The sequence below is a fragment of the Zootoca vivipara genome, chromosome 2 (assembly GCF_965207765.1).
Source record: "Zootoca vivipara chromosome 2, rZooViv2.hap1.1, whole genome shotgun sequence".
In the NCBI taxonomy this organism is placed as follows: domain Eukaryota; kingdom Metazoa; phylum Chordata; class Lepidosauria; order Squamata; family Lacertidae; genus Zootoca; species Zootoca vivipara.
This window is the reverse complement of record NC_142584.1, coordinates 116234604-116262307: the sequence shown is the minus strand read 5'-3', so window position 1 is coordinate 116262307 and position 27704 is coordinate 116234604. Positions and strand designations below refer to the sequence as shown.

The window sequence follows — 27704 nt, the reverse complement described above, 5'->3', positions numbered from 1 at the left end:
GCTGCAACACGAGAAGCGGGAACCTCGCGCGAAGGGCGGGGGCGATGGGAAACTTCAACCCTGATCATAGGCGTTCCCGCCCACCGCACTGCGCCCTCCCTCCAGCTCCCCGTCGCGCCCTCTGGCAAGGCCAAGCGCGGCGGGGAACCAGAGAGCGCGACGGGAAGCTGGAGGGTGCGGCGGGGCGGGCGGGAACGCCGAACTCGCGCTCTGCTGGGCTGTCCTCCGCCTCTGCCCACCAGCCCCGCCGGCAGCGCCACTCTCGCCCGCAGCTGCACCGACCGGCCGGGCCTCTAGGGAGGGGCGACGGCCCCCCCGCCGCCCCGCGGTGGGTATGCCCCTGCTGACGACCGGACGTTCTCGCTGGGAGATGGGAGTTGGGAACCCAAGCACAGCGTGAGGGCACCACATAGGCCATCCCTGAGTTGCAGGCTTTATGAAAAACGCAGCTTTTTGTTGCTAGTAGCCATCAATATAGCCTTGTTTGTGTGGGAATGTTCAGGAATGTGGATGAGGAGATATTGTTTAATATATCCTATCCCCGCTTGCGCTAGCAAGCACAAAACTTTAGCAGAGTAAAAACATTCCCCTTTTGCAAAATACACAGCAGAAGAACGTTTGCGCAGGCTTGATTTAAGCCACTAAAATAAAGTGTATTTTCCTGGTATTTCCCCTTTTTCCCTCTTAAAAGAAAAGACACAACACAATGCTCTTAAAAGTATAAAAGATGTTTACTTACAAGCATCTCGAGGTACAGCACACTCAAGAGGTAGACTTGCTTAGTTAAAAGGTAATATATACATTGTGAAGTTCACTTATAAGAAGTGAGACTCCATCTCATCTCTCTCTCTAGGCTGGAGGCCTTGAGGGAGAGACTCACTAAGATGTGTGTAGTCCAAGAGGTCTGGTCCAAGAGAGGGAAATGGCTGTTTCCTTCAGAATTTATGTGCCACTTCCCCAACTCATTTGCATGTGAAGGAAGAGGAAACTAGGCTTAGTCATATCCTCCTCCTCAGTCCTCCAAGTGGACTATCTAGGGATTGTTGTGACTTGACTGCACTTAACCCTTTGCATCCCACAAACCCCTTCTCAGGCAATTCACAACATACACAAAAACATACATAAACAACTTTAATCAACCACCCAAAAGTCCCAGCTTGCCACGAAGATCCTGGAACTTCTCTCTTGGCAGGGGCTTTGTTAGGACATCTGCAGTCATCTGGTCAGTGTTGCAGTAACACATTTCAACAAGTCCATCCTCGATCACCTGGCGTATGTAGTGGTACCTGACCCCAATGTGTTTGGTGCGTGCAAGGAACTTTTCGCTTTGTGTCAGCTTCATACTGCTCTGGTTGTCCTCCATCAAGCTGACAGGTCCCTTCCTTGGCACGCCAAAGTCCTTCAGGAGTTGATCCAGCCAGGCGATCTCTCTGCAAGCCTCCGAAGTTGCAATGTATTGGGATTCTGAGGACGATAAAACTATACATTTCTGTTTATAACTTCCCCATGCAATAGCTCCGTCCCCATACATAAAAACATAACCACTGGTGGACTTATAATCCTTATTATCCCCAGCCCAATCCGCGTCAGTATACCCAAGCAGTTTAGGGTCTCTGACGGCTGGCAGTTTTAATTTACAGTCCATGGTTCCCTTTAGATAACGAACAACCCTCTTAACACCAGCCCAATCATGCTCAGTGGGACAACTTACTTTCCTATTTAGGATCCCCACTGCACTTGCCAGGTCAGGTCTGCATGTGGTAACCAAATACAAAAGTTTGCCGACCGCTGACCTGTATTGCGTGTTGTTTGGCAGCAACTTCGAACCTTGTTGATTCTTCAAGAAGTCTGTGGCCATCGGTGTCGCAACTGGGTGTGCATCCTGCATCTGCATGCTTTCAATCAGTTCAGTTATCTTTTGCCTTTGGCTGAGTAAGAACGATCCATCCTCTTCTCTCTCAACTTGAATTCCCAAGTAGTATTTCACTTTTCCTAGTTCCTTGACCTCTACTTCCCTGTTGAGGTGTTTGACTATGTCTTTATAGTCCTTCTCATTTGACGTAGAAATTAAAAGGTCGTCAACAAAGGCTAAAATGTACGAAAACTGTCCATCCCTTTGTTTGGTGTACAAGCACTTATCAGCAGTCCCTTGCTTGTACCCAAGCTGCACCAGCATCTCATGAAGTTTCTGGTTCCAAGCCCTCGCTGCTTGCTTCAAACCATAAAGTCATTTCTGCAGCTTGCACACTAGATGTGCCTCATTTGGTTTAATGAAACCTTTGGGCTGCTTCATATAAATCTGCTCAGAAATTTCGCCATGAAGAAAGGCTGTCGCAATGTCAATATGGTAAACCGACATTTGCTTAGATGCTGCAATACTTAAAAGTAGTCTGACACTGCTGTATCGAACTGTCGGTGCAAACACTTGATCGTAATCCTCACCATACTTCTGGGAAAAACCTTGTGCCACAAGCCTAGCTTTGTAGCGTTGCACCTCCCCTTCTGAACCCCTTTTAACTTTGAACACCCATTTACTTCCAATTGCTTCCTTACCAGGAGGTAGTTCTGTGAGTGTCCAGGTCCTGTTCCGATGAAGTGCATCTATCTCCTCCTGAGCAGCTTTCCTCCAGAGACTGGCTTCATCCGGTGGCATCCTCTCTATCTCTTCCCATTTGGAAGGTTCCTGTGGAGACGCCGACCTTGTAAGGTAGGACAGCCGTAATGGTGGAACACCTCTGTTGGTTCTGGATGAGTGTCTGACCTCTGGTCTTTCGACCGCATCAGCTTCCTCATCCTCCTCCAGCAGTGGCATACCCCCATACAGCTGCTCCTCATCCTCTTCGTCTCTGGTGCTGCCAGGGGCCTGAACCTCCGCGTCTTCTCGGGTGTCACCTATAGGGGGTGCTACGACACTAGAAGGTGGATTAGTGCTTTGTATTGGTTCAAGAGGATAAAATACAAACTCCTCACTTGTTGGTTCCAGACTTGCTTGATCCCTTTTGCTTGGTTGGGCCATCCTTGTAGACTGGTTCCGCTGGTTCTCTGAAATATTAAGCTCATATACACCATCCTTTAGTGTGCCCTGAGCACAAACTTCATCATGCTTAGTCACAATACATTGCCCTTTTTCAAATGTAATTTTAAATCCTTTCCTGTCCAAACTGGAAACACTCAGTAAGTTGCAATTGAGTTTTGGTGCAAACTTAACTTCAGTCACTTTTGTATTAATTGTCTCATAATCTACGTTGAATTGCAAGTTCACAGTTCCTGCACCAAATGCCTTTACAATGTTGCCATCAGCTATCTCAATTTCAGAGGATTCATCATTATTAATCTCATTAAAATACTCCTTTTCATAACAGAAATGAGAACTCGCTCCACTGTCAAGAATCCACTTATTGCGCTTATTTTCACGATTCTGGACAGCTAGACTCCTCTCCTGCATCAACATGGTTTGCTCACGACTCCCCTTCTTAATGCCTTGTGGTTTTGAGGGGTGGGATTCAACTTCATCCCCATTTGAACCCTTGCAGTTCCTTGCTATGTGGTTTTTCCCATTGCATTTAAAACAAATTATTTCTCTAGATGTCTCTCTGGACTTTCCAAAATGCTTGGATGCATAGCTGCTATCCTTCCTCCTTGGATTCCTTTCTTGAGAATCAAGGCTATCTCTGCATTCCTCTCTTAAATGGTTGATAAGCTCATTAAAAGTTAAATCCTTTGTGTGATCCATTATACTTTTAAATGGAGCAAACGTAGGTCCCAATGATGCAAGCATAAACGTTACTTTAGTCACATCATCAAAGGCTCTGGGAGTAAAGGCAATTCTTTGAACAATCTCAGAAAAATTCTTAAAATGCTCTGTAAACTCTTCTCTAGAATTCATCTTCAACTTGAGTAACTTATCCAACAAATATCTATAGGAACTCTCCGTAGATTGTGCATAAATGCGTTCAATGTCCTCTAGGATCTTAGATGCATCATCTTCAAAATTTATCATCGATAGATGCTCATTCCTCAAACTGCTCAAAATTATGTGCTTGGCTTCATCATTTTTAATACTCCAAGCTTCTATCTTGGCTAAAGCTTCTGCATCGGTTCCTGTAGGCTTTTCTTCCTTAATGGCCTGCAGAACACGCCTAGCAGCAAGATAAACTAAAATGCGCTGCTTCCACTGCACAAAATTATTGTCATCCAGCAGCATAAGACTTGGTCTTGCCTCACTACCAAAACTGGAGCTTGCCATCTTAAAACTTCAAAATTTCCAAAATTTCCAAAATTCAAAATCTTTCAAAAATCAAAATCAAAATCTCAAAAATATCTTCACTACCTCTGAGCTTTCTCAGTGCTGTAAACTCTGAGGGAGGGGAGGGGTAGTTAATCCCCCAAGCACACTGCAGAACAAAGAGACCATGTGCTCAACCAGGAAACTCTAACTGGAAAAATCCTACACAGCTCAAAATCACAATCCAAATCAATCCTTCAAAAATACACAAAATACGCAACTCTGGGCCGCAATAACCCAATGTGGGAATGTTCAGGAATGTGGATGAGGAGATATTGTTTAATATATCCTATCCCCGCTTGCGCTAGCAAGCACAAAACTTTAGCAGAGTAAAAACATTCCCCTTTTGCAAAATACACAGCAGAAGAACGTTTGCGCAGGCTTGATTTAAGCCACTAAAATAAAGTGTATTTTCCTGGTATTTCCCCTTTTTCCCTCTTAAAAGAAAAGACACAACACAATGCTCTTAAAAGTATAAAAGATGTTTACTTACAAGCATCTCGAGGTACAGCACACTCAAGAGGTAGACTTGCTTAGTTAAAAGGTAATATATACATTGTGAAGTTCACTTATAAGAAGTGAGACTCCATCTCATCTCTCTCTCTAGGCTGGAGGCCTTGAGGGAGAGACTCACTAAGATGTGTGTAGTCCAAGAGGTCTGGTCCAAGAGGGAGAAAATGGCTGTTTCCTTCAGAATTTATCTGCCACTTCCCCAACTCATTTGCATGTGTAAGAACAGGAAACCAAGCTAGTCATGTGTTCCCCCACAGTCCTCCAAGTGGACTCTCTAGGGATTGTTGTGATTTGACTGCACTTAACCCTTTGCATCCCACAGTTTGTCCTCCATGAATTTGCCTGGTCCTCTTTGAAAGCCGGCCATGAACATGCACACGATTATTTCTCCTCGTGTTCCTAGGCATGGTATTAAAAATGCCATCAGAAAGGAGAGCAATGTCAGCTGAGGGGCTGAGCAATCCCCACCAGGCCAGAATACGCCCCCCCCAGCTCCAGCTGCTAACTCCTCAGAACCGCGTTCATCGTCTCTTCCTCTTCAACGTCTCCTCAGTTTGGAGGTGTGGGCAGGAGGTTGCGACACAAACAGAAGTAATTTATTTTGACACCTGGCGGACAATAAGTTGAGATGACAAGGGTGCAAATGAGGCTGTAGGTTTCTCTTGGGGGGGGGGGTTTGTGAGAGTCAACCAGACTCTCAAATAAATTTTGAGAATAAAAAGTCTGAACTGCGCAGGAGACCTTTGTGTTTGGTTGACGTCTTGGTAAGGAACAGATAATTTTGTGCTTTCTCTTCCTGTGGTTTCCAGCAACGGGCATTCAGAGGCAACAGTGGACAGAGAACATCACCATTGTAGCTGACTAGTACCGGCATAGGCAAACACTGGAAAGACACGACACAAGAGGTAAATGGATTGGGAGGGAGGAGGGGAAAAAAATCTGTGGTTCAAATTCATACTTTCAAGTTGTCCTGGCCATTTAGGGTAGGAAAGCTCAAGCAGAGGAGGCACCAATATGTTGTGGGTCTCAGCTGTGGCAATGTGGGGGCCTTGCACCACTTCTCTTACTTTTTCTGCTCCGCACAGGCGGCATTTGATGGAGGGAGGAGCAGATTATGGCCCTACATCTCTCCAAAGGGTCGACTGCAATTCTTGGAATACCTGACCATTGGCTATGCTGCTACCAGAGGCTGATGAGTCCAATAGTGTTTGAAGGGTCACGGGCCACTTGCTTATGATTTAAATCCAATAATAGCATCTTTGTACCCAATGGTCCTTGGGGGTTATAGGGAACTAAAAAAACAACAGTTCAGTTTTGAAATAGGTGGTTAAAACCAGCACAGTTTTGAAAGGGGCAGCCTGCCATCTCGATTCAAAATGTTGTCCAATTGTGTCCAAACGTAGTAAAAACAACTGCTGCTTGGTGATCTCAGGACCCACCATGCAAAAGGTGGTTAAAAATCAGCCGGCCATCTGGCATCTCAGTTGAAAACCTTGCTCCTTTGACCTCAGAAACGGATAAAGTTAGAATTAGCAACCAGACTTTTAGGAGTTTTCTTCACACTTGCTAAATCAGAACTCCCGTCCATTTAGGGCAGAGGCAGATTTTCTCCAATTCAAAAATGACAAGGAAGCCTATGAATGAAAATGTTGCAGTATAAATACCACAACTTATTTGGTATGTGTGTGTTTTTGTGTAATCAAAAGCATGGGAAGCAATCCAGAAGCATTCGCTGCTACTTGAGAAAACATCCAGCAACTGCAAAGATCCGGAGACATGTTTTTTAAATATATAAATAAATATCACGTGATCACTGAGTCATTTGCAGGAAGGGGGACGCCCAGTGGCTGAAAACTGAGAAAGCGAAACTGAATTCGTGGTTTTGGCAAGAGGGAGGCATGGCTGTTTCTGGGGGTCACATCCAGCGTCTCCGTGATGAAGTCACATGCTCCATCTGCCTGGATTATTTCAAGGATCCAGTGACCATTCCAGAGTGTGGCCACAACTTCTGCCAATCCTGCCTGATCCAGTACTGGGGGGAATCGGAGGCAGAGGCTTCCTGCCCTCAGTGCAGAGAAAGAGTCCAGAGAAGGAGCCTCATCTGCAACCGGCAACTGGCTAACGTGGTAGAAATAGCCCAGAATCTCAGCCTTCAAGAGGGGAGAGAAGTAGGAGAAGGCAAAGGGAGAATGTGCGAGGATCACCAGGAGCCCCTGAAACTCTTTTGCAAGGAGGATGAAGCCCCCATCTGTGTGGTTTGTGACAGATCAAAGGAGCACAAACACCACGAGGTGATTCCTCTGAAGGAGGCTTTCGAGGAATACGAGGTAGGAGATCCCTGTGTGGATTCTTCCTGGGAGGTTTTATTTTTAATTTTCAGGTCCAAAGTAGGCATGGCATGAACTGGTGGTACGGTAGTTTATTATGTATAAAGCAGCTAAGGGGAAGCCTGAGGGCTCCTGGGATGACTGAGAGGAGGGAGTTGAAGTCTTTCTCTCTGCCAGGGGGACAAAGGGATCTTCCCTTTACATACAGCAGCTTCAAATATTTGAACTGGGACCTTGGTGGGGAGAGAAAGGGTTAACCTCGTCCACACATCATAGCAAGGTTGCTTTGTACATATTTTGAACAGTACAAATGTAAATTGCACATACACAACTAAGTACATGTTTCCTTTGGCTAGCAGGATGCCTCCTCCATGCCCTGCAAAGCAGAGAGCAGCCAGGGATCAGCTGCGGGGGGGGGGGGGGAATGGACGGACAGACTGTTAGCAAGGAATTGACTAGATGGATTTAGGAGTGGGGGGTGGAAGCACCTACTGGTGGGGAGCACACTTATTCTGGGGGTGCTGTGGGGCCTGTGCAATGAGGATTCAGCGGGGGGGGGGGGCTGAGGATCTCCTTCCACCCCAAATGGCAAAGGACTCTGTGATTCAGAGTAGCATCTGCAAAGACAAGGGGGAAAGATGACTTTTTCATGGCAACTCAAATTGGACACGTGCAATTATCCTATATAATAAAAGTCCCTGTGTCTCTACGTCCAGTCCCTGTGTCTGCGCTACTGCGCATGTGCCGCACGGACACAGGGATTGGACCCAGAGACTGGACGCACGGGCACGCTCTCCCACCCAACCCCTCTGCCTCCTTCAACCGCCGTTCCCGGCTGGACAGTGCGTCGGGGAAGCGAGGGTGGAGGCCAGCGGAGGTGAAGGGGGGGGGAGGCGCCTTTGAGGAGCCCGGTCCGGCTCCCACAGCCGCAGCCCCGGAGCCCGATGCCGCCTCCTCCTCCGCCTTCTCCTCACAACCCTCCCTGACCCGTGAGAGGAGCGGCGGGGCCGCGGCCTTCCCTCCCTCTCTGCGCTCGGCTGTGCAGCGGCGAAGGTGGTGGCGGCGGCAGCAGCAGCACCTCTGTCAATCAGGCGGACTTCCCTCCTGCACACTGTGCGCTTCCCAGCCAGCCGCCTGCTGCTGTATCTGCTGCCTTTGCCGGGGAGAGCGGAGCGCTGGAAAGGAGGAGGAAGGCGGATGCTCCAGGGCAAGTGCCGGCGGGGCTGAAGGTTCCCTGCCGGGGGCAAGAGCGCAACGCCGGCTGCCCTCCAATGTGGCCGGAGCCCCCTGCAGGGCACTTTGGGCAGCCTCCCGAGGCTGTGCGACGCCTGCGATGGGTTCTCCGGGTGGGATCGCCGCGCTCCTCACCGCCGCCGCCACCTGCTGCTGCTGCTCCTGGGCGCTCCTTCTGGCCTCGGGGGTCCAGCACCCTTATCAAACTCACTGTTCTAGCACCCGTTAATTTAACGGGCTTCATGATACTAGTATATATATAATGCCTTTTGGTTGTTGTTTAGTCATTTAGTCGCATCCGACTCTTCGTGACCCCATGGACCAGAGCACACCAGGCACTCCTGTCTTCCACTGCCTCCCATAGTTTGGTCAGATTCATGTTGGTAGCTTTGAGAACACTGTCCAACCATCTCGTCCCCTTCTCCTTGTGCCCTCAATCTTTCCCAGCATTAGGGTCTTTTCCAGGGGAGTCTACTCTTCTCAGGAGGTGGCCAAAGTATTGGAGCCTCAGCTTCAGGATCTGTCCTTCCAGTGAGCACTCGGGGCTGATTTCCTTAAGAATGGATAGGTTTGATCTTCTTGCAGTCCATGGGACTCTCAAGAGTCTCCTCCAGCACCGTAATTCAAAAGCATAAATTCTTCGGTGATCAGCCTTCTTTATGGTCCAGCTCTCACTTCCATACATCACTACTGGGCGAACCATAGCTTTAACTATACAGATAGCATCTTAAAAAGCAGAGACATCACCTTGCCGAAAAAGGTTCGTATAGTTAAAGCTATAATGCCTTTTAATCCCTTTTTTAAAATGACTTGTTCTACTACCGTGGTGCAAATATGTTCCTGTGTCATGCAATACTAATAATGCCACAAAATAGTAATAATAGTGAAAAGAAGCTGGCCCCTTTGAACTGGCAGGGTGACCAGACAGCAATCTTCTGATCTAAGGATCTACTTAGGTGGATTCTAGCCACAGCAAGAACTTCTTTGGTCCAGAAATGGAAGACGCTGCAGCACTTTTATCTCCCCTGGTGGCACAAGCACACGTGGGCTCTGGCTACTGCAGAGAAAATAACTGAGAAATAGCAGAAAACCTGAGTTGCCATTTGGCCCAATGAAGAGGCAAAGCAGTGATGTTAAGAGGAAGGGTGGAAAAGCCCTAGTCTTGCAGAAGAGGGGTTTGGAATGGGTGAAGTTTTGAGAAGCTCTGGTCTAACCCTGCATCTGTCACCTCTTGGGCTGACCTCACTATCTCTTTGATGCTGGACTGATACATGCCAGGTTGGATCCTGCCTTCGCCCTTCCTCCTCTTCCCACTTCTCCCTGGGACCTCAAGTCAGGCTGGGACTCCCAAGGAGGGGGGAGAGGAGAAGAGGCTGAGAGAGCACTCTGCAAGGGAGGGGGTTTGAGAAAGGGAGAGGGGCTGCCAGCTCTGCAAGCAAGGGGAGTTTGTTGAGGGAGCCGTGGATCCAAAAAGATTGAAAACCTCTGGACTTTTATTTCCTCCAGTAAACTACTTTGCTATTATAGCAAGGCCACTGGACCCAGGAAGCCAGTATGATTTTCATCTCTCTGTGTGTCTCAATCAAATCTGAGTTTTCCCTTTTCTCTTTAGGGAGAGATCTGTCGCCGCCTGGAGATCCTGAGGAAAGAGAGAGAGGAAATTCTGGCCTTTCAAGCAGATCTGGACAAGGAAAGCAAAGACCTCCTTGTAAGGGTCTCTATTGTTACTAGACAGGGAACAAGCACCTGAGACCTCCAGCTATAGGGTAGTACGGTATATAATTTCAATAAATAATATTAATAGAAGAAGAATCGAGTCAGGACTGAGAAGTGATGGGGAAATCTGCCCATTACAGCTTCTCCCCATTTCTCCTTTTTCCATATCAGTCTGTTTATTAATTTATTATTCTGAAAATGAATCACATGTTAGGGTAGCTACCTCCTCATAGAAATATTTTGATCTGTACTGTACCCTCATAAATACATTTTTGGTGAATATTACCTGGCTGGGTCAAGCTTGAAAATATCAGAGAGGTGAATTTCAAAGCTCTGTTTTGGTCTCCATATTTTTTCAGCAATAGTGAATTAGGTAAGTTCCAATTTGAATGCAGCTAAATTGAGTTTATTTCCCGTTGTCGTATATTATGTGAATAGCAGTCAAGGAGAAGCCTGAGGACTTGTGAGCTGAAAAGGTGGAAGCAATTCAATCCAAATCAGGATTTACCAGAAATATTACTAAAGAATTATCTTTCTAAATGTGCACTCTTGTTCATCTTTAGGAAATTCAGGGAGCTATGGGGATGAACTCTGCACTTTCTCCTCCTCCTCCTCTGTTTCTGTTGCCTTCCTACACCTAAATGGCCCCAGTCTAAACTGAGGGGTGTTTTATGTCCATGAATGTTCTCTAAACAACCTAGAACTCAGGGTTATGCCATGCCCCAAAACATGCAGGGAACATCCATGGCTGGGGAAAAAAAAGTTCCTTGCTTTAGGCAGTAGGCAAAATAGAAGTCAACAGAAAGAGCAATGGAAGGGGCCTCCCCTCAAAATAAATGTTTACTTCTTTAGCCACTGGCTGTAGGTTTCATGTCTCTGAAAAATCAGAAGTGCCCTCCCTGTGGAATTTCTTAGTGTTTTTAAGTGTCAGGTGTAACTTCAGCCTGAACACAGCAGAGTTTGCGCAGGTTTTTCCGGAAGCTTCTGGCGGTAACTTAAATGACTAGACGTCTGGACGCAGAGTAAACTATATACAGGATTTATTAAAATAAAAGAAAAACCAGAATCATAGAATCATAGAATCATAGAATCATAGAGTTGGAAGAGACCACAAGGGCCATCCAGTCCAACCCCCTGCCAAGCAGGAAACACCATCAAAGCATTCCTGACAGATGGCTGTCAAGCCTCTGCTTAAAAACCTCCAAAGAAGGAGACTCCACCACACTCCTTGGCAGCAAATTCCACTGCCGAACAGCTCTTACTGTCAGGAAGTTCTTCCTAATGTTTAGGTGGAATTTTCTTTCTTGTAGTTTGAATCCGTTGCTCCGTGTCCGCTTCTCTGAAGCAGCAGAAAACAACCTTTCTCCCTCCTCTATATGACATCCTTTTATATATTTGAACATGGTTATCATATCACCCCTTAACCTTCTCTTCTCCAGGCTAAACATACCCAGCTCCCTAAGCCGTTCCTCATAAGGCATAGTTTCCAGGCCTTTGACCATTTTGGTTGCCCTCTTCTGGACACGTTCCAGCTTATCAGTATCCTTCTTGAACTGTGGTGCCCAGAACTGGACACAGTACTCCATGTGAGGTCTGACATAGAGTTTCTATGTACAGCTTTAACTCAAAAACAAAGTAAAATAAATCCTTTCCTCTCTGTCTCTCTCTCAACCGATACAGCACCTCTCCTCCTACACTGACCACACTCACCACACACACGTACTGTGCTAGCTTTCTCTGATAAGAGGTCTCAGTGCTGAACTCAACCAATGAGAGCGCAGTTACTATGGCAGAAGTAGACCTTGGCTTTCTGCCCAGTGTTAATTGCTTGTCCTAGAGTTGATTGTGTGAAGAAGCAATCTGATGGTTTCTCACGCTACTAATTTAGCAAAAACCCGAACAGAATTCTCATAATTCTCTTCCTGCTGTTTTGAAGGCTGATCATCATCCACACCCAGACCCCCTCTTTTCTTGTAGAAATTAACAGAAATGGAGAGGCTGAAGACTGTGGAGAAGTTCAGACAACTGCGCCAGTTCCTGGAAGAACAGGAAAAATGTCTGCTGAATAAAATGGAAGAGGTGGAGAAGGAGATTGTAGGGAGAAGGGATGAGCAGCTGGCCAGACTCTCCAGGAAACTCTCTTCTCTGGAGAGGATCATCCAGGAGATGGAGGAGAAGCGTCAGCAGCCAGCGAGTGAACTCCTGCAGGTAAGACGGTGGCAGGAACAGCCCAAGGCTCCAGGAAGAGGCTGCTTCCCATCCCTTATGTGCCCCTTTCAAGGAGTTCAGGGGCTCAGTTGATGGAGCCTCTAGTCAGGTTTGTAAAGGACAGGAACACCCAAGAGACCTAGGATGCTCAACTCACCTGAATGCAGACTAGAGATTCTTCTGTCTCCTTGATGGAATGGGAGGTGATTTTCTGCTCTTTGCTGATGATTTGTCTCTGAATGCCTTCCCACTGGGCAATGCTGCCTTCCTTTCCTGTGCTGGGCTTCACCAAGGATGCATTCAGGCCTCCTTCCGACATGAGCCAGTCTCTTGACCAAGCTTCTCTTCCTGTTCCCTCCACGACTTCTGGGTCGATCACTTTCCCCGTGGATACATATCAGCCCACAATGGTCTTCAGTCACAGTGACGAAAGAACAAGACAGAGGGACTCATCCAGACCGCTGCTTATCCCACCCCTTTCCTCCAGGAAAACCTGCTATTTACTGCTGATTGAGAGCAAACCTCAGCCAGGATTTCTCCAGATTCCTTTGATGTTGCACTAAGGAGCAGGTTTTTCCTGAGGGAAAGTGGCAGGGCAAAGGCAAAACCACTTGGACCCGTGTTTTCTGGGCACAGGAAAAGCAGAAGTGTGGATGAGCCCAAAGAAACACTGAGCTGTTTTATTACCCCTTTGGAGGCTGCAGGTGCTTTTTTATTTCCAGTTGGAAAGTAGCATTTGAAATTTGGGGACCTCTGCGGAAGACAATTTGGGACAGTTCCTTGGTAGGATTATCCTGTAGGCTTACTTACGTCTCAATTGCCCAATGCCAACAGGGGTAAAGTTAATAAATTATAATCTTAAGACAAGAGATGGGGTGGAATCTTCTCTTGAACCCACAAACGTGAAATTTCCCTAAAATGCTGGTGGGTTTTCATAAGGATTTCTAAAAAATAATTGCAAACAGATGTGGAAATGTGGAGAACTTGGTATTGGAAAAATTAATAATTCCCTTCTCTTTTCTCCTCTAGGATGTGAGAAGCACCTTACAGAGGTAAGTAGATCTGGCTCATTTCCATTAGCATCCCTCCATGAGGCCAGAATGCAAGAACCTCAAACATGGCCCTCAAACAGGGGCTGCAGGCGAGAGACTGTAGGACTCACTCCCTGCAGCATCTCACTGGTAAAACTGGACCCCCTCTTTGGAATTTGTAGCCCCCCAATCCTCCCCAATGAATTGGTGCTATTTCCTTTGTGAGGTTTGGTTTTACTTTTGTAATTATACACAATTATACAGATTATAATTTGTTTTGTATTGGCCTGAATGTCCTTTTGATTAATCATTTGATTTGGTTGTGCACCTTTGGAAGATCTGTCTCATCTTCTGCAAACATCGGATTATAGAGTAGAGGCTATTTAACGTATCAAAGCAAGAGATCCCCAAGCTCCAGAAACAAATATTTTTAGTTTACTTAAGTGTCGCTAAGAGAAGGCTGTTTTACTGGCACACACAACAAGGCAAAGTTCCTTTCCAGGAGCAATTATTGCCTTAGTTGTTTCCTTCTCAACTGACCAGTTTAGTCACTCTACACCAAACACTCTGCCAGCCCACCCCACCCTGTCCCAAGCAAACACCTGCCCCATAGAGCCCCTTGGGAGGGGGTGATTTCTCACAAAGGAATTGGCTATTTTCATGACCATATTCTGGCTGCAGTATTTAAATTTAAGGTGTCACTCAGGTTCAGAGTAGAGGTTTTAAGCCTGGGCAGTGTTTCTCAACCAGTGTGCCTCCAGATGTTTTGGGACTACAACTCCCATCATCCCTAGCTAGCAAGACCAGTGGTCAGGAATGATGGGAGTTGTAGTCCCAAAACATCTGGAGGCACACTGGTTGAGAAACACTAGGAACATTTCACGTTTCCCAACAGAAGTGAATCTCTTTATCTTCCTCACACCTTCTCTGGGGACATCTAGAAAAAGAAAATGTGTGCTGTGCTGTCATTAATAGACATCATTGGGGAGACTCAGAGGCCTGGGGTTGCTGTTTTGACCCTTGGGGGTCTGGCTGAGGAGTCTGTAGTGAGGGAGAATCTCCCCACTCAGTCCCTGCCTTCCCATAGCTGGCTTCCTCCTCTCAATTTATTTCTTTTCCTGTGCCAGGAATAGTGGATTTGAATGGGCTGACATTGTTTTTCTTTTCACCAGGTATGAGAAAAGAGAGAGTCCAGAGAAGCCAGTGGCTTTCCCTCCAGAACTGAGGAACCAGTTGGAATCCTGTGATCTAAGTCACCTTGTGGAGGATGCAATGAAACAGTTGAAAGGTAATGAAATCTGGCTGTCAGGATTTCACACTGGGAATTCTGTTACTTCTTCAGAACTGAACATGCCAGGCTCTTATTGCATGGAATTGAGTAACCCCAGGATACCTTCCTTCTTGGTGCTCCAGCCTTCATTTCCTGTCCCCCAGAATGGCCCATGTATATTGTGACGCTGGAGCTTGTAAAGAAAGCCTGAACCAGAGTGTAGAGCAAAGTCGGGATTTTTTCCTCCCCTGCGCATCTGTTTACAATTCTATGGAACCTCCTTTTCCTTTCGGTTCCCCATCTACACAATCTGGGGTTGTCCTTTGGGAGGTTCTCCTGCTCTGAATGGAGTCAAAGGGCATTAAGAAGCCCCAGTTCCCCCTCTGCCTCCTGCTCAGGCTTGTTTCTCAGCAGTGGAGCCAAGGCCTGAGCCGTCTCCTCCACAGACGTCCGCCTGCAGCTGCCATATCTAGGGCTTCAAGCATAATAATTTCCTGAGAGTTCCCACATTGAGGATGGAAGCAAGAGTACATGAATCCTATAGGACACAATTATGCTTGTTAAAAAACTGAAAGAAAATCTGTTAAAAATCTGAAAAATCTGAAAGATTTTTAAAAGGTTGCTGAGGAAGGACTTCCCTTTGCATGAGAGCTCTGCCAATCCTTCCACAGCAACCTTTGCTTCTCCTCATGTTTCACAACTTTGGTTTTAATAATTTACCCCACCACTTTACTTGGGGAAGACGTTAAGGCTGCCTCCATCTCCCCTCTTTATAATTTTACAGGATTCCTATAGCTCTGCCTCCCCTCCAGTCCAAGAATGAAGAGCCCAAAGTTCAGAGACCATTAGGATTCATGCTGAATATTTTTATTGTGCTCCTAGCTGGCCCTGCCACACGTTGCTGTGGCTCAGTTTGTTAAATGGAGGGTCAGAGTTCCCCTTCAGATTCCCCTTACCTTTTTTGTGTGTGTTATGTTTAGATAGGGGTATCCCTGTGTCTCCCCCCACTCTGTATCGACCTATTAGGTATCCTGTCACCTATTCGGGTCCCACCCCCACCCCAGGCAGGGAAGGGTTGACCTATCCATGTCTCATATTCGGTTCCCCCACCGTATCCAGGCAAGGTCTTGTTGTAGAGTCAGGGTAATATGGAGGTGGTTAGGGGTGTTGAGTGGGATTTCTGTGTGTGTTGGGGTGTGGGGGTGGATTGGGGAAGGTGGAATGATAGGAAGTTCTAGAGGGAGGATGGTGTGGTAGATTGAGGGTAAGATGGAGGCGATCTGGGTTTATGAGGTGGAGGTATTGTTTTTGTGACGGTGTGGTCTCCCAGGCGGGATGGTTCCAGGGGTGGGTGGATTTCGGTGGGCGGCGGATCCTGGGCAAGCGGCCTGGTTCGAGGCGGCCTGGATTTCAGTTGAGTGGTGTCTGGAAAGGTATGGATACGACGTTTTCGGGGGGTGGATCGTGGGGTGGGATTGATGGTTGGATCGGGGTGGGTGGGTTTGATTTTGGTGCGGTGGATGGGGGGGGGTTGGATTTCCAGGGTAGTTGCTTTTCCAGGATTCCTATTGCTCTGCCTCCCTCCAGTCCAAGAATGTAGAGCCCAATTTCTGTGACAAAGTTCAGAGACCATCAGGATTCTGAATATTTTTATTGTGCTATTTGTAAGCCTGCTTTATGATTGCTGAGTTTTAAAGCTTTGGTTATTTTCATTGATTCTTCCTATGATTTTCTTGAGTTTTTTAAATAATTTTGTCTACAGTCGGTTCTTGTATTTTATCTGTTCCATGAGTCCTTTTGGCTCCAAAATGGTTCAAGAACCAAGGCGCGGCTTACGATTGACTGAAGAAGCTTCCTGCAGCCATTCAGAAGCTGTGAAAGCTGTGCTGGAGGTTTGGCTTCCAAAAAACAATCACTTCCGTTTTTCTTTCGTTTGGGAGCTGAAACATTCGAGTTCAAAGGTGGTCGGCTTCTGAGGTTCCACTGTACTATTTAATACTTGTACAGTCAAACCTCAGAAGTCGAACGTAATGTTCAACTTACAAAACGGTTTATTTCTGAGGTGCGGCTCTTGCAGCATTTACTTTTGGGTTTTTGACGTTCAGGAGCCAAAACGTGTTACTTTTGTATGGAGGTTTATTTCAGGTGGAAGAGTGTTGCCCTTACACTTTACTTTATATCTTTTTTGCTTCCTCAGATACTCTGTTATTCAGAAAATTCCTTCAGTAGCACCTTAAAGACCAACTAAGTTTTTATTTTGGTATGAGCTTTCGTGTGCATGCACACTTCTTCAGATGGTTGATGGACTTCCATTTCATGCGGCTCAATGTGATGCCTTCCATAGTTCTGGTTACAGGTAGGTAGCCGTGTTGGTCTGGATCGAAGTAAAATAAAAAAAAATCCTTCAGTAAAAAGACCAACTAAGTTTTTATTTTGGTATGAGCTTTCGTGTGCATGCACACTGAAGAAGTGTGCATGCACACGAAAGCTCATACCAAAATAAAAACTTAGTTGGTCTTTAAGGTGCTACTGAAGGAATTTTTTTTATTTTACTTCGATCCAGACCAACACGGCTACCTACCTGTAATCTGTTATTCAGAAAACAGATTCAGAAAGGTAAATTTCCAGGGGAGCAACAATTTTACAGGAGGGATGGGGGCTGATATTTCATGGGTTTTGAACCGTCTCTTCTGCAGAGTTTAGGACCCCCATCAATGGCGTAACTGTGGGTAACAGTCCTCTAGTGGTGTTTTGATTCTTTGTATGTCCCATGAATGAACTGGGAGGGGGTTTGAAGGCTTGGGTTGGGGGCAGAGCTTGTCCCTGCGAAGAACCTGAACACCAGTCTGAGTTCCATTCCTGCCCATAGGGTATTATCCTGGTTTACCCCTCAATTTTATAGATTTTGCTTTCTTAAAATTTATATACTGCTTGTTTGTAGGAAAAAGCCTCAGAGCCTTACAATATCTTACAAAAGCCCTTAAGGAGAATCCTGCAGGGTCAGTCCAATGTCCCTCTTGTCAAGTTCTTATTATAGAGAACCCCCCTTGCATTTTGTTTTCCTTCCACACAATCTGGAGAGGTTCTTTTGGGGGTTATCGTTATTTGCTTGGATTTCCCCCTCTTGAAGTGTGTTTTAAAGGGCACCCACAATCACCCAGCCCCTCCTCCACCTCCTGCCCAGGCTGGTCTCCCAGCAGCAGAGCCAAGGCCTGAGCCGCCTCTTCCTCTCAAGCTCACCAGCCATTTCTCGTGCTTCAGCCACCCCAATCTCCTGAGAGTTCCCACAGTTCTCATGAGATCAACCCCATTCCACCTCTGCCAATTCTTCCTCTGCAATTTGGTTTGTCAGCATGCTTGGAAATTTCAGTTTGAACAGCTTTTCCCCACCAGTTTATTTGGGGCAGATGTTAACCTCCCTCCAGTACAAATCACCATTTCATTTGTGAATTTTGAATGATTGTTGTCACAGTGGCCGGAGCAGGCTACTTCAGAGTAACGACGCTACGCAGCTCTGCATTTTATTCTTTTATTGGTGCTGCGTATTTACAGTGCTGAAGTCATTGCTATTTACACGGAACGATGGGGTCATTACGTTGCAGAACCTCCGAATGGCTTTTGGCGCGTCTTTCCCCAACACAAAAGCCTTGGAAGACCCATCCTCTTTCCCCTCCTCTTTCTCCGTAATTCCGGAGTTGGGGGGATGGGTCTCCCCCCCTTATTTGCCCCTTCCTGTCCCACCTGGGACCCTGGCTCCGCTACCTTGCCTGAGCCTCGGACACGACTTCCTGCTTCCTCACTGGAATCGGAGCTCCCTCTGCTTTCCCCTGTGCTCGGGGATGGGCTTGAACTCAGGAGGGGAGGGACTTCGCGATATCCCCTGTCCCTCACATCCACCCCCCTCCCAAGCTCTCCTTCTCCCCTCCCCAAGTCCCCCCCAGGTGTCGGCGACGACTCGAAGCCTAAGAACTCAGTACTTTCCGAGCCCGTTGGTGTGAACACCTCCCCCCAGTCCTGCGAGCCCCCTCCTTCCGCCTGGGATGACTGGAATCCCAAAAAGTCCGTGGCGTCCGAGCTAGTGGGGGTAAAAATGTGCTGCCAATCTGCTTCTTCCTCTGACTGGGTGGATCTCGGTGACACCCATACCTCGTCTTCTGGTTCCTCAAACTCCGCTTCCCAGCGCCATGGTGAACTGCTCTCCCGTGCTTCCTCCCCCTCCCCCTCCCTTTCCATGTGCCAGGGCTTGGGTCTGTGGGGAAAGAGGGCGTGAAATTCTTCCACCAAGAATTCCTCCTGTATCTGAGTGGCTGGGACCCATTCATTCTGGGACGGTGGAGCATCCTCCCATGCCATGAGGTACTCCAGGCCCCCCACCCCTCTCCGTGAATCAAGGATGGCCGTGGCCTCATTGAGTTGCTCCCTGCCTCCCCTCTCCCCCCCTCCCTCGGGGGTTTGTTCGCTGCCTCTGAGCCTGCTGCTTTCCCTGTACGGCGACAGCAGCGATCTATGAAACACTGGGTGCACCCTCATGTCCTCTGGCAGTGCCAGTCTGAAGGCCACCGGGTTGACCTGTTGCGTGACCGTGAAGGGGCCCAACCGTCTTGGCGCCAGCTTTTTGCACCTCCCTCTGATGGGAAGGCCCTCCGAGGACAACCAAACCTTGTCCCCCACCCTGATGACCTCCCCTTGTCTCCTGTGGCGATCTGCCCCCGTTTTGTACGCTTCCTTGGCTCTCTCCAAGTGTTCTCTGAGCTGCTGGTGCACCGTCTCCAGTTCCTCTGCCCAATCCTCAGCCTGCGGGCCCTCCTCCTCCTCCTCCCCCTCCCTCTCTGGGAAAGATCTGAGGTCCCGCCCATAATTGGCCTTAAAGGGCGACACCCCTGTGGAGACGTGCACTGCATTATTGTAGGCAAATTCTGCCAGTGGCAGGCGATCCTCCCAGTCTGTTTGCCGCTGGCTGACGTAGCATCTTAGGTACTGCTGCAGAATGGCGTTGACCCTCTCCGCCTGTCCATTGGTCTGCGGGTGTCTAGCCGTCGACAAGCTGACCTCCACCTGCAGGAGGTTCATGAGCCGCCGCCAGAACCTGGAAACAAATTGGCGGCCTCTATCCGAAATAACTCGTAAAGGTAATCCATGCAGTCTGAAGACGTGGTCAACAAACAGTTTGGCTGTTTCTTCTGCGGAGACCGCTCTGGCACACGGTATAAAGTGGCACATTTTGGACATAAGGTCCACCACCACCAACACTGCGGTCTTGCCTCTGGAAGAAGGCAGATCTGTGATGAAGTCCATGGACACCACTTCCCACGGCCTGTGTGGTGTGGCTAAGGGCTCCAGCAATCCTGCTGGCAGTGCTCTGACCACCTTTGCCCGCTGGCAGGTGTCACAGCCCCGTACATAGTCTCGAACATCTTCCCGCACCCCTGGCCACCAGAAGTGTCTCATGACTAGGTGAGTGGTTTTGTCCCTTCCAAAATGACCCGCCGTTGGGTTGTCGTGCATCTGCTTGAGGACCTTACGTCTAAGCTGGGTGGTGGGCAGGTACAGTGCACCCTTGTAGAAAAGCAGCCCTCTGCGTTCTGCAAAGTCTTTTGCCTGCTCCCTCCCCCCTCTCAGTTCTCTGAAGATGCGGTTGGCAAAGTCATCCGCTGCTGTCAGTGCTGTGAGTTCTGCCTCGCTCACCACTGCTGCTCCGCAGGACCATGCTGACGGGGGGAAAATGTGCCTGGGTGCCGGTGGCGCCTCCTCCTCCATGTACTCCGGTTTGCGGGAGAGGGCATCCGCCCTGACATTCTGCTCCCCCGGGATGTAGTGGATGGAGAAGTTGAAGTTCGAGAAGAACTCTGCCCACCGTATCTGCCGCTGGTTGAGCACCCTGGCAGTTCTCCAGAACTCCAGGTTCTTGTGGTCTGTGCACACCTGGATGGGGTGCTTGGCGCCCACCAGGAAGTGTCTCCAATGCTGGAACGCAGCGTGGATCGCAAGAAGTTCCCTATCAAACACCGTGTAGTTGCGCTCTGGCTGGGTCAGCTTCCTGGAGAAGAAGGCACAGGGTCTCCACTCTCTGTTGGCGTCCAGTTGCAACAAAATGGCGCCCAGAGCTCTATCAGAAGCATCTGTCTCCACGCGAAGGGGCGCGTCCTGAACCACGTGGAACAGGTTCTGGTCTGAGGCGAACACCCTCTTGAGGCTTTCGAACGCTGCTTGCGCCTCTGGTGTCCACCTGAACTTCTGCTTGCCTCTCAGGCAGTCAGTGATGGGAGCCGTAACGCGAGAGAAGTTCTTGATGAACTTCCTGTAGAAGTTGGCGAAGCCTAGTAGGCGTTGGGCATCTTTGCGCGTCCTGGGGCTGTGCCAGTCCAGGATGGCCTGCACCTTGTCCTTGTCCATCGCTAACCCCTTGTCTGACAGCTTGTAGCCCAGGAAGTCCACCTCTTTGGTGTGAAACTTGCACTTCTCCAGCTTCACATACAGGTGGTTCTCCTTCAGGCGCTGCAACACCTCCCTGACATCTTTCACATGCTGCACTGGGTCATTGGAATAGATAAGGATGTCATCTAGGAAGACCAAGCAGTTCTTGAAAAGGAGGGACCCCAGGACGTGGTGCATGAAGGCCTGGAAGCATGCTGAGCCCCCTTGCAACCCGAAGGGCATCACCAGATATTCAAAAGAGCCCAGAGGCGTGAACATCGTGGTTTTCCATTCATCGCCTTCCCGGATCCTGATCAAGTTGTACGCCCCCCTCAGGTCTAGCTTGGTGAAAATCTTGCCCCTGCGTGCCGCTGTCAGGAGATCATCCACTCTGGGCATGGGGAAAGCCACTGGCTCTGTCACTGAATTCAGCCGTCTAAAATCCACCACAAGACGGCGCTGTTGCGTGTCTTTCTTGTCCACCCAGAAGACCGGGCTGCCCCCTGCTGCCTTGCTTTCTCTGATGAACCCCCGCTTGAGGTTCTTGTCGATGAAAGCGCGCAGATCCTCCAGTTCCTGGTCTGACATGGCGTACAGCTTGGCTGGGGGTATAGTTGCCCCTGGCACCAGGTTGATCTGGCAGTCAAAAGGCCTGTGCGGGGGTAGGTGGTCGGACTCCGCTTCGCTGAAGACCTCCTGCAGGTCCCAGTACGGCTTGGGTATCGCCTCACCCCCTTTGACGTGCATGGTGGCCACCGTGGCTATCGGAGGCCCCTCCCCTGGTTGGTGCTGCATGCAATGTTCCAGACAAAAGTCCGATCCAAACGTGATGCATCTCTGGTGCCAACTGATGGAGGGGTCGTGGCGCGCCAGCCAGCTCATGCCCAAGACGATGGGGGGGTCTGAGATGGTGGTGACGTTGAATGCCAGTGTCTCTGAGTGCCTTCCCACCGTCATTCTCATGGGGGGGGTTTGATGAGTGATGGCCCCTCCCAGCAACTCTCTGCCGTCAATGGTTGCCACGTGCAGAGGAAAATCCAGCTGCAGAAGCTGGATCTGGTGCTCTTCTGCAAAGTTTCTCGAGAAGAAGTTGGCTGAGGCACCACTGTCAATTAACGCGAGGACCGTCAGGGGATAGCCATTTGGGAGCGTTAGCGTCACTTCTAGAACCACTCCTGCTCTGGGAGGGGTGGGCTGGCTCTGCTCCTCTCTGTGCGGGTGGGCGGGCTGGGGCTGTTGTCTGCTGATTGTGCCTGGCTGCTGCCCCTTGTCTCCTGCAGCCAGGCTTTCCCGTTTCCCTGCTGTGGTGCTGCGTCAGTGGGGGAGGGCATAACCGTTCCCGCCTTTCCTTGCCACTCCCTGCGATGTGGGCAGTCTCTGACGAGATGCTGGGGGGAGTTGCAGAGAAAGCAATTCCCGCCCCTTCCCTCCTTGCGTCTTGGCGCCGCTGGGGTTTGAAAAGCCCGCGTGCGCGCGCTATCAATCTGCATGGGTTCCTGGTCCTGGCTGGCCCCAGGCGTGGCTTGAAAGGGTTGTTGGGGGAGTGGCTTCTCCTGCGACCGTGGGAACCAAGCCCGCTTTGCGCGCGTTGCTTGCTTGTCGCTCCACGGGGATTCCTGTCTCACCCCCACCGCCAGAGCCGCTTTGCTCAGCTGATCCATATTACTGGGCTTTGGACCTCTCGAGAGCTCATCTTTCACCTCCTCATGCAAACCCAAGTAGAACGCCGCTTGCATTGGGCCTGACTCTAGTTCCCACCCCAGTCTGTGCACCAGCATGGTGAATTTCGCCCAATATTCGCGAACTGTCATTTTTCCTTGGCGTAAATTATGAAGTTCCTCCTTAGTCTGGTCCATATGACTATCGGACGAATACATCGTTTTCAAACCTTCTAGAAATAGTTTGACATTCTTCATGCAAGGATTTTTTGTCGCGATTAACGGTCTTAGCCACTCCCTGGCTGCCCCGGTAAGGTGCTCCACAATAAACGCTACCCTGTGCTCATCATCAGGGAAGTCATCATGGTGCAGCTCAAGAGCATACACAATCTCAGTCTCAAAGCCATGATATTCCCTCGGGTCTCCATTGAACTTGCTTACTAGGGTCCCGGCTCTCCTTCCTGGCAGCACTTGGACTTGGGGGGCCCCTCCCGCCTTGTTTTTCTCTGCATCCAGCTTGTTTTGGAGGTCTACCGCCACCGCCCTTAATTGCTGCTCTCTTTCCTGAAGCGCTCTCACCTGTTCCGCAAGTTGTAGCCGGTCGTCCTGGACCTTCTTGGTTTCTTCTTTAGCTGCCTTTAATTCCCCCTGCGCCTGCTGCGCCAGCTGCTGCAGGTCTTGCTGGGCTTTCTCTGCGATCTGCCGCCATTTCTCCGCCTCTGACACACTCATCCCGGCAACTCCAAAGTAGCCCAAAAAAAGATTCGGAGGTTGCTGTCACAGTGGCCGGAGCAGGCTACTTCAGAGTAACGACGCTATGCAGCTCTGCATTTTATTCTTTTATTGGTGCTGCGTATTTACAGTGCTGAAGTCATTGCTATTTACACGGAACGATGGGGTCATTACGTTGCAGAACCTCCGAATGGCTTTTGGCGCGTCTTTCCCCAACACAAAAGCCTTGGAAGACCCATCCTCTTTCCCCTCCTCTTTCTCCGTAATTCCGGAGTTGGGGGGATGGGTCTCCCCCCCTTATTTGCCCCTTCCTGTCCCACCTGGGACCCTGGCTCCGCTACCTTGCCTGAGCCTCGGACACGACTTCCTGCTTCCTCACTGGAATCGGAGCTCCCTCTGCTTTCCCCTGTGCTCGGGGATGGGCTTGAACTCAGGAGGGGAGGGACTTCGCGATATCCCCTGTCCCTCACAATTGTATTCCGCCATTTTCTAGTATGGTTTACCATTTCTGATTTCCCCATGGAATCATGGAATAGTAGAGTTTGAAAGGATCGCAAGGACCATCTAGTCCAACCCTCTGCAATGCAGGATTCACAGCTAAACACATTAGTTGTTTCAATTCCTTAGGCCTACGGTTGTCATCTTTGCAATTATTTGTTCTATGATTTAATTTTTTGTTTGAAATAAGGAAACAACAGATGCTATGTTATGGTCATGTTTTGTAAAAATATTTTCTTTGAGCTATTGCAGTGTAGCCCATTAAGCCTCTCTTTTTGCTTCCTCAGATGTCCAGTCATTCAGAAAACTCCAGAGAGGTAAGTTTCACATGGATACTCCAATTCACAGGAGGGGGGCTTAATACTTAATACTAGTGTTTCATGGGGGGTCAAGAGACTCTTCTGTACAGTTGAGAACCATCCACAGCTTGACTCTAGCCCTGCTGTTTGTACCACAAAGGACTTGGAGGTGCAGAAGGGGTGGAGAGAAATTACCCAGAAGGATCAAATGGAGGAGGGAAGAGTTTTATTCCTGCCTAGAGACAGTTGGGTCACTTTTCCATGTGACCTTTTTCAGGTCTGGTTGCCATATGTCTTCTTTTTCCCTGCCACATCCTCTATTTTCATGATTAAAATTTCTACCTGGGCGGATTTTTAAAATTTGGCATAATGTCCCAAGTTTTTTTGTTTGGTTTTTTGGTTTACATGATCCCATAATTTTTTTTTCTAGTGTACTAGACTCAGATCTAAGGCACCTTGCTTAGCTAGTCTGCAGCAGAGAATCACAACAGAGCCGCATCTTAAGCTAGCAAAATCCCTTCTCTTGTGGCTGAACTAAAAGGACGCTGGCTCAGCTACAAGATCTTGGAGAAGGAGTCTGGGGGGGGCAAGAGTTAACTTCCCCTGCCCTTAAGGAGAGCCCAAATGCAGATGTTAAACAGTTTAATAAATTGTTCCGTGCACACTTATGTTCACAAAGATGTGACCATGAGCCCCAAAACTTTCATGTGGCAAGCGAGGGAGCAATATGTATTATTATTATTTTGAGGTTGAAACTTAAGAGCATTGCTACTAGCAATATAGCACACCTTTTATAGCCTACATATAGTAAGGGTATTTAAAATGAGAGTTGTCATAGTGATCCATGGTTAAAAGCAGAAGTTGGCAAATGTGTCCTCTTTCTTCCTCTTCAAAACATGGCAGCCCTACACTTGCCTATCATGACTGTCTCAGCCCCAAACTGGTAACCCTTTGAGTTATTCCTCCCTTCGGCTAGGGAACTAGTCTTATGGTATGTATTAAATCCAAAAGAGAAGTATTGAATAAGCCATCCTTTGTAAAATTGCCCTGCCACCTCTTCCCTGTATGGTAGAGAGGAAGGCACAGGAGAGACCAAGTGGGTGAGAGAGATGGAGAGCAGGAATCAACAGGCTCCCCTCTTAACACGGTTTTCACTTATGGGTACGAGGGCCCAGAACGTGACCCCTGCGAAAGTGAGGGGACACCTCTATGTGTTTTTATGTTGTCTTTTGATGCTGTGAACCACCCTGAGACCTATAGATGAAGGGCTGTATGCAAATGTATTATTATTATTATTATTATTATTATTATTATTATTATTATTATTATAACGGGGGGTGCTCAACCTCATCTCCCAGCCCAACCCAGAGGTCCCCAAAGGCCAATTCCCACAAAGACTGGAAGAGGAGAGCAGTTTCTCTCTTCTCCTCCCTCCAATTCTCCTTTCTTTCCCCTTCACCAACACAGAAGAGAGGAGTAAAAGCTTTAGTGGGTGGTTTTTCCCTCCTATAAAATGCTAGGGTTGAGAGAAGGGCAGGAACGATACACATCGAATATAAGAAAGTGGAGAAAACTGATTTAGAAACCAACAAGGAAGATATTTATTCTGATGAGAGTCTGCAAGGAGGAGTCTCAAGTCTTGCATGCGATGCAAAGAAATCCCATTGATCTCAAAGGAAATCTGGGTTTTTGTGTGTGTGCTTTTTGTATCATTATGTCCGTCTATCTCTCTCTCTCTCTCAGCTGATTCTGCCTAATTTTTTCTTTCCCTCTTTTTTCCCCAACAGCAAATGTCACTCTGGATCCAGACACAGCCCATCCCAGGATCATCCTGTCCAAGGATCGGAAAAGCATGAGAAGGGGAAAGAAACCTCAGATTGGGAGTGTCAGATTGGGAGACAGACCTCAAACCCTGCCTGACAATCCTGAGAGATTCAATGAGGAGCCTTGTGTGTTGGGACTTGAGGGATTCACAGCAGGCAGACATTTCTGGAAAGTCAGTGTGGGAAGTGGGGAAGGGTGGGCTTTGGGGGTGGCCAGGAAGTCTGTGGAGAGAAAGGGCCGCTTCTCCTTAAAGCCTGAGGGAGGAATCTGGGCTCTGGAGAAGGCTTTTGGTGACTACTGGGCCTGCATCTCCCCTGATGACTCTTGTCTGTCCCTGAGTGAGGAGCCCAGGAGGATCCGGGTGACTCTGGACTATGAAGGGGGACGTGTGTCTTTTTATGACGCTGACTCAGGAGAGGAACTCTACACGTTCTCGGGAGCCTCATTCTCTGGAGAGACCCTCCTCCCTTTCTTTCATCTGTGGAGAGATAAAACCTACCTCAGTATCTCCTGAGGAGACTAAATCTGACTCTCAGGCCCAGTTGGGAGTTTCTCTCCTGACTAGAGTGACTGACATAAAAAACATTTACCCGCCAAGGGGGACCTTTGAGAGGATTCATTTTCCTTCCTTTTCCCAGAATTCCCTCTGCAGCTTACTTCTTCTTAAAGAGACAATCACACTTTTAACAGTCCCAATAAATAATCTTTTCCTCACCTTCAATCCTGTTTTCCTTTTGAGATGTCTGATTTGGCAGAGCACAAGACTCTTAATCCCAGGGTTGTCGGTTTGAGCCCCACGTTGGGCAAAAGTTTCCTGCACTGCAGGGGGTGGGACTAGATGACCCTCAGGACCCCCTCACAACTCTGCGATTCTACGAAACCGTCCTCTCCCCACAAGACCTTATGCAGCTGTGAAAATTCATGCATCATTGAATTAATAGAGGACTAAAAAATGAACCACTTCCCCCACGTCAGGCAGGATAGCTGGAGACCTCAGATGGGAAGAAAATTAAAAAAAGAAATTGGAAGAGCGTGTCAGCTTCAAATAATAATAATAAAGGTAAAGGTAAAGGGATCCCTGACCATTAGGTCCAGTCATGACCGACTCTGGGGTTGCGCGCTCATCTCGCATTATTGGCCAAGGGAGCCGGCGTACAGCTTCCAGGTCATGTGGCCAGCATGACAAAGCTGCTTCTGGCGAACCAGAGCAGCACACGGAAACGCCGTTTACCTTCCCGTTGTAGTGGTTCTTATTTATCTACTTGCATTTTGACGTGCTTTCGAACTGCTAGGTTGGCAGGAGCTGGGACCAAGCAACGGAAGCGCACCCCGTCACAGGGATTCGAACTGCCGACCTTCTGATCAGCAAGCCCTAGGCTCAGTGGTTTAACCCAAATAATTTATTATTTATACCCCGCCCATCTGGCTGGGTTTCCCCAGCCACTCTGGGCGGCTTCCAACAGAAAAATAAAACACAGTAATCTATTAAACATTAAAAGCCTCCCTGAACAGGGCTGCCTTCAGATGTCTTCTAAAAGTCTGGTAGTTGTTTTCCTCTTTGACATCTGTTGGGAGGGTGTTCCACAGGGCAGGCGCCACCACCGAGAAGGCCCTCCGCCTAGTTCCCTGCAACTTGGCTTCTCGCAAAGAGGGAACCACCAGAAGGCCCTCGGTGCTGGACCTCAGTGTCTGGGCA

The 27704-nt window shown here is 48.6% G+C and overlaps 2 protein-coding genes and 1 long non-coding RNA gene across 3 annotated transcripts; 1 reads left to right on the top strand and 2 right to left on the bottom strand.

Annotated features, from left to right (window-relative positions):
* The first annotated feature begins 125 nt into the window (after positions 1 to 125).
* Positions 126 to 26729, top strand: LOC118081284 (zinc finger protein RFP-like). Its single transcript, XM_088664091.1, has 9 exons — positions 126 to 328; positions 5608 to 5703; positions 6505 to 7125; positions 9971 to 10066; positions 12052 to 12282; positions 13312 to 13334; positions 14486 to 14601; positions 24173 to 24202; positions 25972 to 26729. The coding sequence occupies exons 3-9, from the start codon at positions 6697 to 6699 to the stop codon at positions 26520 to 26522; spliced, it is 1476 nt and encodes a 491-aa protein (XP_088520217.1). The 5' UTR covers positions 126 to 328; positions 5608 to 5703; positions 6505 to 6696; the 3' UTR covers positions 26523 to 26729.
* On the bottom strand, positions 713 to 4782 carry LOC148687150 (uncharacterized). The gene is made up of 2 exons (XM_088663871.1): positions 1794 to 4782; positions 713 to 1464 (listed from the first exon to the last, which is right to left on the bottom strand). The coding sequence occupies exon 1, from the start codon at positions 4244 to 4246 to the stop codon at positions 2228 to 2230; it is 2019 nt and encodes a 672-aa protein (XP_088519997.1). The 5' UTR covers positions 4247 to 4782; the 3' UTR covers positions 713 to 1464; positions 1794 to 2227.
* Positions 713 to 4908, bottom strand: LOC148687149 (uncharacterized). The gene is made up of 2 exons (XR_015948572.1): positions 4779 to 4908; positions 713 to 1479 (listed from the first exon to the last, which is right to left on the bottom strand). It is a non-coding gene; the product is annotated as an uncharacterized LOC148687149 (long non-coding RNA).
* Positions 26730 to 27704: the final 975 nt, after the last annotated feature.

Coding starts and splice junctions, on each gene's coding strand:
- LOC148687150 (XM_088663871.1), bottom strand. CDS start 4,246: ATGGCAAGCTCCAGTTTTGGTAGTGAGGCAAGACCAAGTCTTATGCTG.
- LOC118081284 (XM_088664091.1), top strand. CDS start 6,697: ATGGCTGTTTCTGGGGGTCACATCCAGCGTCTCCGTGATGAAGTCACA. Junction 12,283..13,311: donor CAGCGAGTGAACTCCTGCAG/GTAAGACGGTGG, acceptor TTTCTCCTCTAG/GATGTGAGAAGCACCTTACA. Junction 14,602..24,172: donor TGCAATGAAACAGTTGAAAG/GTAATGAAATCT, acceptor TTGCTTCCTCAG/ATGTCCAGTCATTCAGAAAA.